The sequence below is a fragment of the Acartia tonsa genome, chromosome 7 (genome assembly GCF_053477335.1).
Source record: "Acartia tonsa isolate MP-2025a chromosome 7, ASM5347733v1, whole genome shotgun sequence".
Taxonomy (NCBI): Eukaryota; Metazoa; Arthropoda; class Copepoda; order Calanoida; family Acartiidae; genus Acartia; species Acartia tonsa.
In genome coordinates this window covers 17,643,961-17,657,991 of record NC_137266.1, presented here as the reverse complement: position 1 = coordinate 17,657,991, position 14,031 = coordinate 17,643,961, and the positions used below count along the sequence as shown (strand labels likewise).

Genomic DNA, 14,031 nt, shown 5'->3' with positions numbered 1-14,031 from the left:
ACAGAGTATTTACTGACGATTTGAACGATTATAGAGTTGCTATGCTTTCTGAATCATACCAAACTGTTACAGGAATTTTTTTACAAAGTTTAAAAGGGATAGGACAATTCTAACATACCCAAATAAACTATAAGAACAATATGTTACGTTCATACTGACCCTATTCATAGAAAAGCTTCGTTTTTTAAAAAAAATAATAACCTTTATAAAACAAAAGTTAACTTATTTAACCTTTATTAGATCTCTTAGACAGCATAAAAGGTCAACTGTTTATTTTTTATCTACAAAAACAGGATCAGCTTATTTTACAAAAATGTACAAATTTCTTTTTCAAAGTTTAGTAATACAATTTATACATCTAAAACTTGATGTATAAAACTTTTTACTTAATTCTATCTTTTTACACTTTTCTCCCCTAGTTTCCCCTATCAATATCCCCATTCTTGTTATCTTACAAACACACGCCAATAGATTAATTATCCTAGATGATATATCATGCTCAATATTCCGAACTCAGTTTAACGGTCGAAGATTTTTGTTTATTTTTGGTAAACTTTTGATGATATTATTTGACAATAGAAATTTAAATGTAAAAGAAACTGCAAAATTTGTACACTTTCTAGCCAATGACGTGGCCGGAATATTCTTACACTGCTATACTATTGGTCCAATCAAGATATTATTCATCTAGACATCCTATATTTATAGTCACACCCATATATACTAGGATAAGCCCTCTCTTTCGCTGGGTGTATCTGTCTTTTTACCCCTCCTCTAGCCAATTGACCGAGAATAAATTTATAATAGGAAGGGCTGATAAATATTTTGAAATATTTGGATCTATTTTTATAATATCATCCTTATAATTAGGTAATGGGATGTATGTGTTTTTGTCTGTCTGATTTTTGCTTTTTTAAACTATATTAAAAATTGGGTTATCGAATTCAACTCCCCCCTCTTTAAGTGCCCGTGGAGGCCTCTAGGAACGTTGCCGCTTCTTGTTTGGCTGCTAGCAGCCTTTAATTTTTTTTGTAGATAATCGTTCCTAGGAACAATTTACCGCGAACTGCACTAGATCCAAAAGGTCAAATTCAATGTAATTGTGGATTATCATAATTTTATCAAATGTTATCTTAAAGTCAAAGTTACAATAATTGTTAAACTAATCCATAGCTGCAGATTAGAATTATTATTATCAAAAAAACGTAGCCGCTAGCCTTGAATATATTCGAAAAGTCAATAGCCTCAAAAATGCAGCTGATTCATTCGCCGTATTTTTTCAATTTGTTTCCACCAGCAATATTCTCACAAGGGCCAGCATTAAATTGGAAATAAACTGTGAAAATTCTATGAAATCAACACACCCTATGTATACAATTTGAGTCATAGATATAGAAAATTCAATAGTATTCTAGCCTACTACCATACTAGTACTATTACTGTGTACGTACTATAACTGATAAAATTCCCCTAGGGGGTTCAAACTGATAAACTGAGCCAGAAGAAATTTAATGGTGGAATATTACTAAAAAGTTAGAAAATAAACATCATTTATTTCAATGTTTCCAAAAGGAGGATACTTTATTTCAGTATTTAGTATTTAGTAAGCCGTGTATTTTACGCCACCCAATCATTCGAAGCCACAAAAGTTCAATTCAATCTAACTTCTCTATGCCTCATTAAGGAAAATTAATACCTATTAGTTGGGGTGCAGATATAAAGGTCGTTATTACTACTAAGCGTTGCCACCCAAAATCACGAAACATTAATAAGGATTGTTTCTTAAATTCAGTTGTTGGTTGATGCTTAAAGAATTGTCTTTGAATTGGTGAATAGTTGGGCAAGTTTTGGGATATTTTACCGCGGGAAATTTGAAGTAAAACTCAGATGCTATGGACAAGGACAAAACTTCTTCTACCTTTTAATTCTCGACTTTTATCTAATTGTCCTAGCTAGTTAGTTGGGAGTATTAAGGATTATTTTTTAAAACAAAAGAATAGATAGATACAAATAATGAAACAAAATGATTTTAAGAAACGAATACCAAATGTTTATGTATATTTATGTTTGAGTAATCTTATAAATGTTAAGCTTTGCTTTGAAGGTTGTTTAATGCTTTATCATATTTTGAAGAGCTTTATATTTAAAGATTGCATCTTTGTTTTTCAAATAATTCTTTTTGTAATAGTTTTTGACAAATACAATTTATTGTTTTTAATGAACAGAATAACAGAAATAAATATTTATTACAAGAAGTATGAATTCAACTATTAAATTGACGAAAATCCTTTAGATAGACGGGCATCCTTATTTTAAGGTAGTTTTTCAGAATTTTTTTTAATAATTTAGACTGTATTTTTTTGTTTCGTTAAATTTTGCTAAATGCTTAATATAAAATGTTCCAAAATTTTCTATGTCATAAAAATGCATTAGAGGTATCAAAGATTAATTAACCTCTATTTTTGTTGCGTCCTTTGCCTTTGCCATTATTTTGATCTTTGTTTTTGTTATTATTCTTGTCTTTCTGAGGTTTGGCTGTAACTCTGAAGCAAATAGTTTTACACTCCTTTTCTCCATTTTTGTTTTTCTCACATTCTTGATGGCACAACCGTCCTCTGTCTGATGCCTCGTCAAGCGCCCCTTCAGCCACAGACGCTAACAATAGAAATTTTAGTGACATCAGTTAGGACCTTAGGTGGATTCTTAAAAAAATAGGGTTGCTGCATCGCTGGTGAGGCAAAATTGTATTTGTGAAAAATCCTCCAAACTTACATAACAAATCTTCAAAAATTAAATAAAGCTTGTTTATGATTTTAAATTTTTGTTTTCTAATGTGATTTCGGAGAATATAAAAATATTTGCCTTACCAGCGATGCAGCAACCCTATTTTTTAAAGATTCCACATAAAAACAACAGAGTGTCTAATTAAAATTATGTTTATACAAAATTGATTTTAATACGATTACCAATTAAGTACCTTGTTGACCCTCCCTCTTACTTTTAAAATAAATAGGTTTTGTTTTTTATTACTTTATATCAGGTAAAGTTAGTTTATTATATATATAGGTTCCTCAGGGTTTGAGCCCTCTGCAGGAGTTAGTAATAGAAAAAAACAAATCTCGCTTTATTTTAAAAATATTTAGAAAAAAAAAGGGGGGGGGGGTTACAGTTTTCAACAGTCAATTTGTGTGAAAGTGTTATCGTTAAGAAAATGTACTATCTATTGCTATCAACTTTGTCTTGATTAAGTTTAAGAAAGATGTATTCTGAATCCTGATGTATAGATTTTTAACAGCTATAAAGGGAGAAATTTATGAATAAAAATTTTTAAGAACATCTATTTCTCTTCCAATGTCCTTTCCCTCAAGGAAAATATAAATCTTTTATATAATCATTAAAAAAATACTAGTACAGCTGTTTTGACAAACTTTGATAGCTCAATTATCGCAAAATTTTCAATTAATTAACAGCTGTGCAAAAACTTAATTGGTGATGAAAAACAAATGATTAATTGCTAAATTGCATGATTTATTGAAAATAAACTTATTTCTTTGAATATTTATTAATTTATTATACCCCGGGCCCTCCCATACCACTTCCAATTAATTGTTAGTTTCATAACATGATTAAAATTATTTATTAAAAAATACGATAACTATCACACAAAGTAGTATGTTAGCTAGATTTTTCTTAATTACTGATTGTGATTTTTATATTTACTGGCTAATTTAACCCATTCGCCGTGATGTTAGCTATTTTAAGGAATTTATGTTTATTAACATTCTTCAGTAAAAAACGACTGGTTGATAGACGCACGGACATTTTATCTAATTATAGAGTAGGTACAAAAAGGTATAAATACATACCCTTTTCTTCAAAGCTGTCTTCAGCGACGGGATAGGCGAAGCTTATTCCAATAAGAACAACTGAAATGAAGGTCAAATTATTACAGATATTAAAATGTAAATCAAAGTTCTTTATAATTCCAGAAAATTTTTAGGTTGTATATCTATTCGTATATAATATCTATAATACAAAGTAGAATGATGTCTGTCCGTCCGTCAGTCTGTCTGTCTGTCCGTCTGTCCCTTAAGATCTCGGTAACCACTGAATCGATCAGATTCTAATCTTCAGGGAATATACCTACTGGTCCTGTGGTGGTTTTAGGCTATTTTCGTGGGGGGTGGGAAACCCCCAACCCCCCAAAAGATTTGCGATCCATTCGCATTTTTTTCGGCTGGGTAGGTAATAGAAGATGTAATTAAACCTCTTGGGGCAAAGCAAAAAAATAGACATCCGAATGCAACTGGGTTTTAAGAAGCTGGATGAATATTATTGTCAGGATTTAAACTTCACTTCAAACAATGATAACAATGAACAAGGATGACAACATACATAAGTACCGAAGCCCAAAAAACAAATCTGAAGTAAATATTCAATTGTCATAAAAAAAGAGAAGAAAAAAATAATTTCTGATTAAAGGCGTATCTTTAAACAACAAAAGTCAGTAATTTATCTAAAACAGAAGTCGAGAAAATTACCATACGGACGAACATATAAAATTAATTATTGAGTAGCTTCGCTACTAAAAACACAACATAATAAACAAAAATACGCACCGAAAAACGCCCAGACAGTTAACCTCATGTTGGCAAAAGAACTAATATTAAAATAATAAATCAATATTTTCTTGAATTTGAAACATTTAATTTACCGGTGATATAGTTTACAAGTGGCACGAAACTTCACGAACATGGATATTTATGCTTTTAAAAAAATTTATGAAAATGGACACTTAATTAAATATTACGTAACAAGCATTGGTTGAAGTCAAGGAGGGAGGGAATATTAGACTGTAAATTTAGCTAGTACCCTAAGTTTATAACCACGTTTTATTATTTGTTAGCAACAAAACATTGGTTACTTTTAGTGAATTCTGTTTGGTTTGTTTCAAAATTTGTTTCAAAATTTCTACCAATAATTTTAATCTACAGAAAAAAAATTTTGTGCAGCCTCATTGGAGATGTAAATAATTATCCATTGTCTTAACCTTTAAGATCACTGGAATAAAGCATTAAGAGCATTCTGTTCAATTAAAAGTAGTTTAGTGTATTTCTAATATAATTCACCCTGTTTTAAATACTTATTTTAATCTATAAATAGGAATATTATAGGTGAATTTAGCTCAATTTCGATAACAGAAACAATTGAGTTCTCTATTCGAGTAAAGCTTCAAATATTTAGGTTTCAGAATGGTTTTATGCTGTTTTGTTTTTAGATCATATCAAGTAATACCTATTGGTTCATTTTTGTTTCTTTAGTTGAAAATTGGCTTCGCTTAAATGAATTGTGACATAATTATCCCTAATTTACAGGTCGCTAATTATTCAGTCAAATGTTTTTATTACATAATCATAATATTTTACCTTCTTTTTTAGCATCATTTTTGCTTATTCTATTGAAAATTTATAACCTAGGCGGCTTTGTACATTACAATAGATAATTATGGCAAAATAATTATTTTCTCCTTTCAATTACATTCTTAGCTAATTTTACTCCAGTCTATTTCTTGACCACCTAAACCATTACCCTAAATTTAATTTTGGTGCCCTTCTAACCTTTCCTCGGGTAAAAATAACATAACCTAAAAAAGGCTACGAAATACATTTTATTCTTTTTAAAAAAGTGTGTGATACAATATGAGGTTTGTTTAGTAACATATGAATCATTTTATATTGATCATTTCTGGTTTAATTTTACTTTCATTGTCAAACTAACGAACATCCATCTACTCGATTTATAATATACACTTCTAAAAGTACAAAAACTAAAAATTCTAAAATTTATTTGCAAAGAAACTGACATGATAATCTACATTATTTAATTGATAAAGTATTTTTGTCTAGAAAAAATTAACATAAAATATTTTCTCTAGATAAATCAAGATATTGGCATTATGTTCACATCAAAATAGATCCATTAAAAATAACTTAACAAATGTGAATTTAGAAATTTTGGAAATAATGCAATTTTTTAAAGGTCTAGTTAAATAATGTTTAGGTTATGAATTCGGAGGGTTATTTTCATATTAAATAAAAATATTTTTTTGCCTTTAATGGATCTATTATAATCTGGACACATACATATATTATAGAAAAATCTAGAATATTGTTGATCATAGTTGATCTAGAAAGATCTAAAGTGATCTAGAATTAATTATCACAGATTTAATTATTGAGATCTTTTTTTCAACATAAATAATTTTTATAATTCATAACTTTTAATATCCATATTTTTTGAAGCATAGCTATTCTTTAAAAAATAGATTTATTAAGTAAAGATGTAAAACCAAGACAACTATCTGACCCCGGTCTTTGGGACCTTTTTTGTCTGCTAGCAAATGGCTTTCTGCTCTTTTATAGCGACTTGGCTGTGTTAATATCTACGATGCCATTTGCTGATATTCAAAGACCTAATTAAAAGTCGGCACAGTTCCCTTAAATATTTTTCTCTAATTTTTAATCCTAATATGTTCAAAAGCCATCCTTAAAAAGTTCAAAGTCAACACTTTATATACAATTGCAATCCCAGAACCAGTGGCGTGCACAAGATTTTTAGCAAAAGGGGGGGGGGGGTTGTAAATATCTTGGAAGTGAAAAAAAAGTAGGTTATGCCTCCACAAGTGGGGGGGGGGGGAGGATTTCCCCTATACCCCCTTCACTTTATCTTGGGGGAAAGTTTTCTTGTTAAAAATGTTTTTTTTTTATTTATTAAAATTATAGATATCTAAAAACTATGAAAATTATAAAAATATCTTATGCTGAACAGAATGACTAAAAAACAATATTTGCAAAACAAAAAAAAAGATAGGGTCACAGTGATAGGACAAGGGATATGAAATCTATTATTATTGTAGGCTCCTGATTTTTAAAGTTTAACTTAAATTAGAAAATTTCAAATAAACGGTTTGTAGGAATAAAGTATTTATCCATTATCCTATCCCTTCAACTTTGAATAAAGGATAAGTAATATATAATTATATTTAAAACAGGTGTCATTTAAAATAAAATTAATAGTATATTATTCTTATATAAATTTGCTTTTTTTACTTGGCACATATTTTTAATACCCTTTAAAAAACTAAAAAAATACAAATAATTTATTTGAGTAAAATGACTAAAATATGACACAATTAAACTGGAGTTTAATCAACAGTAATACATAGAAACAAAAAAAATAATTATGACTTATTTGTCTTTTTATATAGAAACGCAGCCACTTTATAAATGAAAAGTATAATAGTTTTATGGAATGTTTTTAGTTTAAGCTGCGCAACCTATTAAAATATTAATCTTGTTAAAAAGAATTGTTATTGCATTTGTATAAAAAAAACAATATTTGTCATAAAGAAGTTATTGAATAGATTTTGGACTGACTTTAAAATAATTTTGTAAATTTCTATAAACTATTCACAAAAACAACTTTATCTCTCTCATTCTATTTTCTATATTAATTAATATTTGTTTTAAGAGTTTTTTAAACACTCAAATGTGTTCTATAATTATTCAGGTTTTCTCACTTTATTTTCACTTTTTTTATTATTTCACTAAAAATATAAGCTCTTGAAATCTTCCTAAATAAAATTTAGACGATTTGTTATTTTAGTTTGAAGATTTTTTCACAAAAAAGTTAGAGTATTTTTTATATTTTGACGAATTAATGTTTTGAAGATTGAATGCCAAGAGCTTGGTCCGTGATTGCTTTATAATTTTCATCCACACTTTCATCCTCATCTGCATTGTCACTGGTTAAATCATCTGTATACTCATCCTTAATATATACAATAATGTGAATATAAGAATCTTTTAGAATAGACCCTTTCATGGCAACGCCCCTGAAGGGGCAATTTATCGTATTCTTAAAGTGGCTTTTGATAGTTTGTTTTAGGTTAGGTTAGGTTATAATGGGTTAGGTGATTGCCGCACAGGGTTAGGGAATTGGCCCTTCATTGTTAGAGTCACTCGCAGGAGCTAGAAATAGGAGAAAAGCTACTGTGAAAAAAAACAAAGAATCGCCACGAAAGGGACTATACCCGAATCTTTTACTCTTAAAGACCAGCAGCTGTGCATCTGGCTTCTAAAAGGCTCTGCATTATAAGGGGTAGAAAAGAACAAAATAATAGCCTTAAACAATCTCAAGACATAAATCTATAAATAAAATTGCCTATAACCATCCTGGAACCCATTTAAAGCATTTCCGAAATGAAAACCTCAATCGATTCAGTTACAGACAAAAAAACTTTGCTACTTTATGTTTAAATTGGTTTGTTGACTAATACTTGTATAATAAATAATAAAACTTTTTTTTCATCACCAAATATTTGTAAGTTAGTTTGATAGAAATTTATCAAAACAGTCTTCAAACCCCCATATCTTTAACTTTAAGAAAGCCTTCCCAAGTTAAATTACAAAGTATATTTTTACTGGTGTAAAGAAATATAAATAGATTTTAAGTTTACCAAGAATAAATTGTAAATTAATTCTATATAATCATACTAGGGCTGAGCCCATAGCATCTAGGGTCTCTATATTCTAAGGGATTTGAAAGAGCAGAAAATAGCCTAAAGCCATACCTAGACTTTTTTATACATATAAAATATAACCTAAAACCATCCCGAGACCTATATGAGGCTTCTTTGTAAAGGAGGACCATATTGGTCTAGCAGTTAGCGAGATACTTTGCCTTCGCTACAGACAAATAAAAGATTACTACTTTTACCTGATTAAATGTTTCATCGTCCTCTAATACGTCTGGTTCAATATCAGTGGCTAACTGTTCACTTTCCTTAATAATAGCAATATGATTTTTGAGTATTCACAATTTTGATCATGGACAACAGAAATTTTTTCATAATTAAAAGTTTCTTTTTAATTTTTAATATTCTATTTCTATGTCATATTATTGGTAAAATCATGCTAAAGACATTACAATCACTAACTTGTACTTTTTAAAAATTATAAATTAAGCAAACAGTTTTAATTTTGGAAAAAAAACATATGAAAAAGAATAAATATGTATAAAGTTACTTTTTAAAATTTGTAATACTTCAATAAGCAAATATAATGTAAACAGTTAATTAAAATGATTTTCCTTATTTTTGCAATTATAAGAGTAGCAATTACTAAATATTAGGATTTTATCCATGATTAAGATAGGCATACCTAGTTATGAATAATGAAATCTCATTTATGAAATCAAGTATGTATGCCTCTATTTCTATTTTAGTTAATTTAAATCTATTCCAATTTTGCGTTTTGTTATAGTTATACAACAGCGTAAATAAAAAAACGGTTTTCCATCAAAGTGCTTTTATTTTTCAATAATTAAATTAATAATAATTATGCCCATTAACCTGCGGGACTACCTTGTTTCCATTAGAACCCACCCTAATTTGACCTACAGTGAAAAACAAACACAGAAAGTAATACCACCCATCTTTTATTTTTAGTTTATTTTAAAACAAGGAGGGGGGGGGGGATGGTAGCTTTTTGTGCCCGATAATGCACTTTGAGGGTAAACGCCAAAATATCTTGAATCTACCTCATTTTCGGAGTATTGGGGAATCCTCACCATTCCAGTTCCATAAACACTGCTGCTATGGTTGGATAAAAACGGCCCAGAACTGAAAGACCGGGTAACCCCGCCGCCGCTTGTGTAGGCCATCCCCGTATCCGGCGTGTACATACTCGCCGACATTGTTAACGGTATCCGGGCGTAGATCTCGGGGTTGATTAGGCGGTGGGGCGGTGGTACTTCAGAGCCGCATCCGCCCGGCGATTCGGGAGCATTTGAGGAGTCGGTTTGGTGTTCACTGGCGGATTTTAACGGTGTATTAGAAACTCCGCCGCTTGTGGCGGTGCTGTGAGCTGTGGAAATGGCTAGAAGATTACTGTTACTACCTGTAACAGATTTATAATTAGTTTTGTTTTAGTGCAGTTACTCACGCCAATTTCAACCGCCATGAGTTTCATAATTATCTTTTTTTTTATAAATAAAGAAAAACACACGAACCTGATGGTCCGACAGGAAAGCCCTGTCTACAGTTCATACTACTGCTGTTCATACTGGCTCCAGGAATAGGACCTGGACATGCTTCACTGGAGGGCAACCTTTCTAGTTCTGTCTCTATCCGTATTGGCACCCTGAATTTAAATAAGGTTCGTATTGGTCGTTTTTGTCCAATCTTGAGCAATAAGACAATTAACGATAAATTAATCCTAATAAACAGTATGATAACAAACTTATCCCTTCTGTAGATTAAAATTATTAGTTTGGACACTAATAATTTGTAACCAACCAATCAAAATTTAATGTAATCAAAACGTACCCAAAAGTGTCTAGACAACGAATAAGATAATCATAAAACTTTGGGTACCAGTACCAGATCAGTCCAAAGTCACCTCTACCACTGCAAAATTAATGATTACCTTGAGTAAGGGTTAACAAGTCCGGTGCTGTTTCCTGCAGAGCGGGCAGGCGGGTTTAAGGTTCTAGGTCCAATTTTGTGGTATTTGTTACGTTTCCTGCCGTTACTACTATTACTGGTAAGATTACCAACGCTGCGCACTGTTGAAGATGGACGTCCTAGATACATAAAAATTATTAAATAAATAAAAAATATTTTCAAATGTTTAATGTTATTAAAGGAGCTTAAATCATTGTTACTTTACAAAATTTTAAATACAAACAAAAACTTTTCGTAAAAACGTTATAGGATATAAGTTTGTCTGTTTTCAATTAAAGGTAAGATTACAATTAAATGCTTTCATACTTATGCGAATACCTTTGAAAGGAGGCATTTAGCTAGAATATATATTGGGTTCAGGTTAGCCCAACAGGGTTAGAGAACTGCAGGTATAGTCCCCCTAAGGTTATAGCCTCTGCAAAGATAAGGGATAACTTTAACCCAACTTGTTTTGAAAATAAGGGTAAAGGGGGATTTCTAAGCTCGCTTGGCACATTGAGGGACAACATAAAAATGAGTATCATACCTGTATTATGGTGTAAACTACTTCCTGCAAGCATATTTCCAGAATGACCACCTAAAAATACATAATTAAATTTCACATAATAACCTTTATTTATACAAATTAATAAATGTATTATACTAGTTTTTATCTTTTTTTGCAATAAATGAACGTACTGAGGCAACAGATGAAGAAATAAATTAATTTTAGAAATAGGTTAATTTCTTAATATTTGAACTCATTAGTTAAAGTCCTTCAGATATCACCATTTTAACCTAAAATTGTTATTCAAATAGAAGTTTTTTAGGAGTTAAATGAAAACATATAAAATGCATACCTGTATAGACTGGGTGTTGAAACAAAAACTTTGGCTGAATAATATTATCATCTGGCTTCCTGGCCCACATATCTGGACCAGGACTGGAGCTCCTGGCTGGCCACTGATCACCGGCCTGACCTGGTGGCGGAGGTGGCCATATGTCATTGGCGGAGCCAACAGGGAGTTTCTTTCTTGGCAAAATTTTGGCATACCCTAAAATTATAATCCTTATACTAAAGTAACAGGATGACTGTGTGTCTGTCTGTCTGTGTGTCTGTCTGTGTGTACCGAAGGATCTCGCTAACCGCTGAACCGATTGGGTTCTCCTTAACAGGGTAGATTCTCATATGTCCCGGGAAGGTTTATAACTATTTTGGGGGAGGGTACCACCACCCTCCCTAAAGAAATAAAAAATTTTAAAAATTTAACAATTTTAGAAAGAGAGTTCAACGAAAAATAAACATCAATCGTAAATTTTTTAAAACTTTTTCTTTTAAAATCTAAAATAAGAAATTGAATTATCAAATTCGACTCTCTCCTCCTCAAGTGCCCCTAGAGGCCTCTAGGGGCGTAGCCGCTAGTATATTAAAAGTCATAACAGGAGTTAGAATTTAATGATATCCCAGAAATGAGGCATAGCCAAAAAGTGAAATAAATTTATAATAATATTTGTGGAACATATAAAAAAGGTCGTCTTTACTACAATGTATTGTCCCCTCCCCCCAAAATTAAGTACTTCATTTTACTGATGCAATATGAAGATCCTGTTCTGGCTATTATATATTAAAATTTAGGTCTTTGGGTGGTTTTATTCTATTTACCTACCCATTCCTCCCTCTCTCTTCATACATAAAGTTACTAAAGGCTAGGTCAAAACCACTATATAGAGATTGATATTTTTAGTTATATGTTTTGATATATAGATAGATATGTAGTAATATTAGTTTGTACCTGACTTGCTGTTCATGCCGGCAGAATCATACTGATCAGACAAGTCATCATAGCTGTGAGAGGATGCTGAATGTCGCTGATTTATCCAGGGCTGGGGACCTCGAGCTGTGTACGTTGAGCCGGGGGTTGACGTCAGAGGAAACTCTTTATCTCCAGTCTGAAAAAAAAGGTTTTATTGAAAAGTCTGCATTTTTTATATGTTTTTACATATTTATAGGATAACATAAACCCCATTGAATAGCCTAAATCCTTACGAACACTAATATAAATTGCCAAAAAATTACATGATGAATATTTAGCCATTTTCTAGATATTGTGTAACACATATCATCAACCACTTGCAAAATATTGCAAATAAGAATTCAAAATTCTTAGTTAATCACGAAACCTCTCAACCTAATAATCGAGGTTCCGTGAATAATAAATCCAATGTCTTAACATAAATCTTTAAAAAATTGAAGTCTTTAAACATCCATGCATGAACAATTAAATCTTTTAATGTGCTTTTATAGATATTATCCATATAGAAGTTTTCGTACAAATACGATGTTGAGGAAGTAACGAAAACATATAATTATACAAAATCTAATTTTATATTTTTGATCTTTCTTGGTTTTATAATACCATGATAAAATATGCAAATTTTCTGTAAGGTCACACATCATATTTTGGTTATGAAATAAAGTAGATAAAATTTACTGAAAACTGATATAAAATATTAAGAAGCTGTCTCTCTATGTGACTCTTTTATGTTACATTGTATCCAGTATTTTACTGCTTCACCAATTGAAGACAAACTCTTTCATTATGGGCAGGTTTTTGGCTATTTTAAATGAAAATCTCGTGAGATCATTTGTAGACTAATATTATTCTTTATATGATTAAATGCAAAACAGTTTTATATGGGAAAAAGCTATATGTTTATTACAATAAAGATATGATATGACAGATAATATAATTTTCCTACCCATATAAATAACCTTGCAGAAGATTAATATGATGGTATAATTTGAGCAGGTTTTAATATTTCTCAAGACTTCCCGTCTTAAGATAATAGAGTTAAATAGAGTTTATTAAAATGAAAAATCAAATAAAATCTTTTTAAAAACTCAAAGATGTGGCACTATTTTTGATATAAATAACAATTTCCTTTGGTATATTTAATATAATTAGAGCATTAATGTTAATTTAAGATTGGATTATAATTGTTGATCAACTCGACTAATAAGTCTAATGTATCATCAGACAAATTGTAATTTCCTACGTTTTAAACATTAGCTCTTTTTTGACAAATTTATTATGTCTATTTTATGATCAAAATAAGTTAGAATTGAGGGCATTCGTACTACCTTTATTTTTACTTAAACTTTTTAATAAAATGTAAAATTGGACAAAGAACATTGAAAAATTTTAATTTTAATTTAAACTATTCTTTGTTGGGAAAGTGCCTGGATTCTATTTTCAGGGATTTAGTAATAGGCAATTTGTTTTAGAATTATTTTATAACAATTGTATACACTGTGAAAGACAATCAATTCTGTTTTTTTTTAATTGTATGATGGTTAAAATCAATGAAAAATCCTCTAAAACGTTGATCTTGAAATATCTTCCACGAAAAATAAAATAAAAATTATAATATTAGCCGGACTTTGGAATTAATCTTATATTCTTTAAATTTAATATCCGCGGGAAGCATTCTATATAAGGATACGATAAATAATTATCACTTATCAT

At 30.3% G+C, this 14,031-nt stretch overlaps 1 protein-coding gene and 1 long non-coding RNA gene across 2 annotated transcripts in view; both read right to left on the bottom strand.

Annotated features, from left to right (window-relative positions):
- Positions 1-2,176: 2,176 nt before the first annotated feature.
- LOC145324997 (uncharacterized) lies at positions 2,177-4,737 on the bottom strand. Its single transcript, XR_013881371.1, has 3 exons — positions 4,620-4,737; positions 3,867-3,926; positions 2,177-2,655 (listed from the first exon to the last, which is right to left on the bottom strand). It is a non-coding gene; the product is annotated as an uncharacterized LOC145324997 (long non-coding RNA).
- Positions 4,738-7,022: 2,285 nt separating this feature from the next.
- Positions 7,023-14,031, bottom strand: part of LOC145324995 (uncharacterized) — a 94,020-nt gene continuing 87,011 nt past the window's right edge. Inside the window, exons 22-29 of the mRNA XM_080167771.1 lie at positions 12,298-12,454; positions 11,365-11,559; positions 11,052-11,102; positions 10,488-10,644; positions 10,072-10,202; positions 9,601-9,959; positions 8,779-8,844; positions 7,023-7,830 (exon numbers count right to left, since the gene is read on the bottom strand). Coding sequence (XP_080023897.1) covers positions 7,717-7,830; positions 8,779-8,844; positions 9,601-9,959; positions 10,072-10,202; positions 10,488-10,644; positions 11,052-11,102; positions 11,365-11,559; positions 12,298-12,454 — 1,230 coding nt within the window. The 3' untranslated portion in view covers positions 7,023-7,716. The remainder of the gene's footprint in view (positions 7,831-8,778; positions 8,845-9,600; positions 9,960-10,071; positions 10,203-10,487; positions 10,645-11,051; positions 11,103-11,364; positions 11,560-12,297; positions 12,455-14,031) is intronic.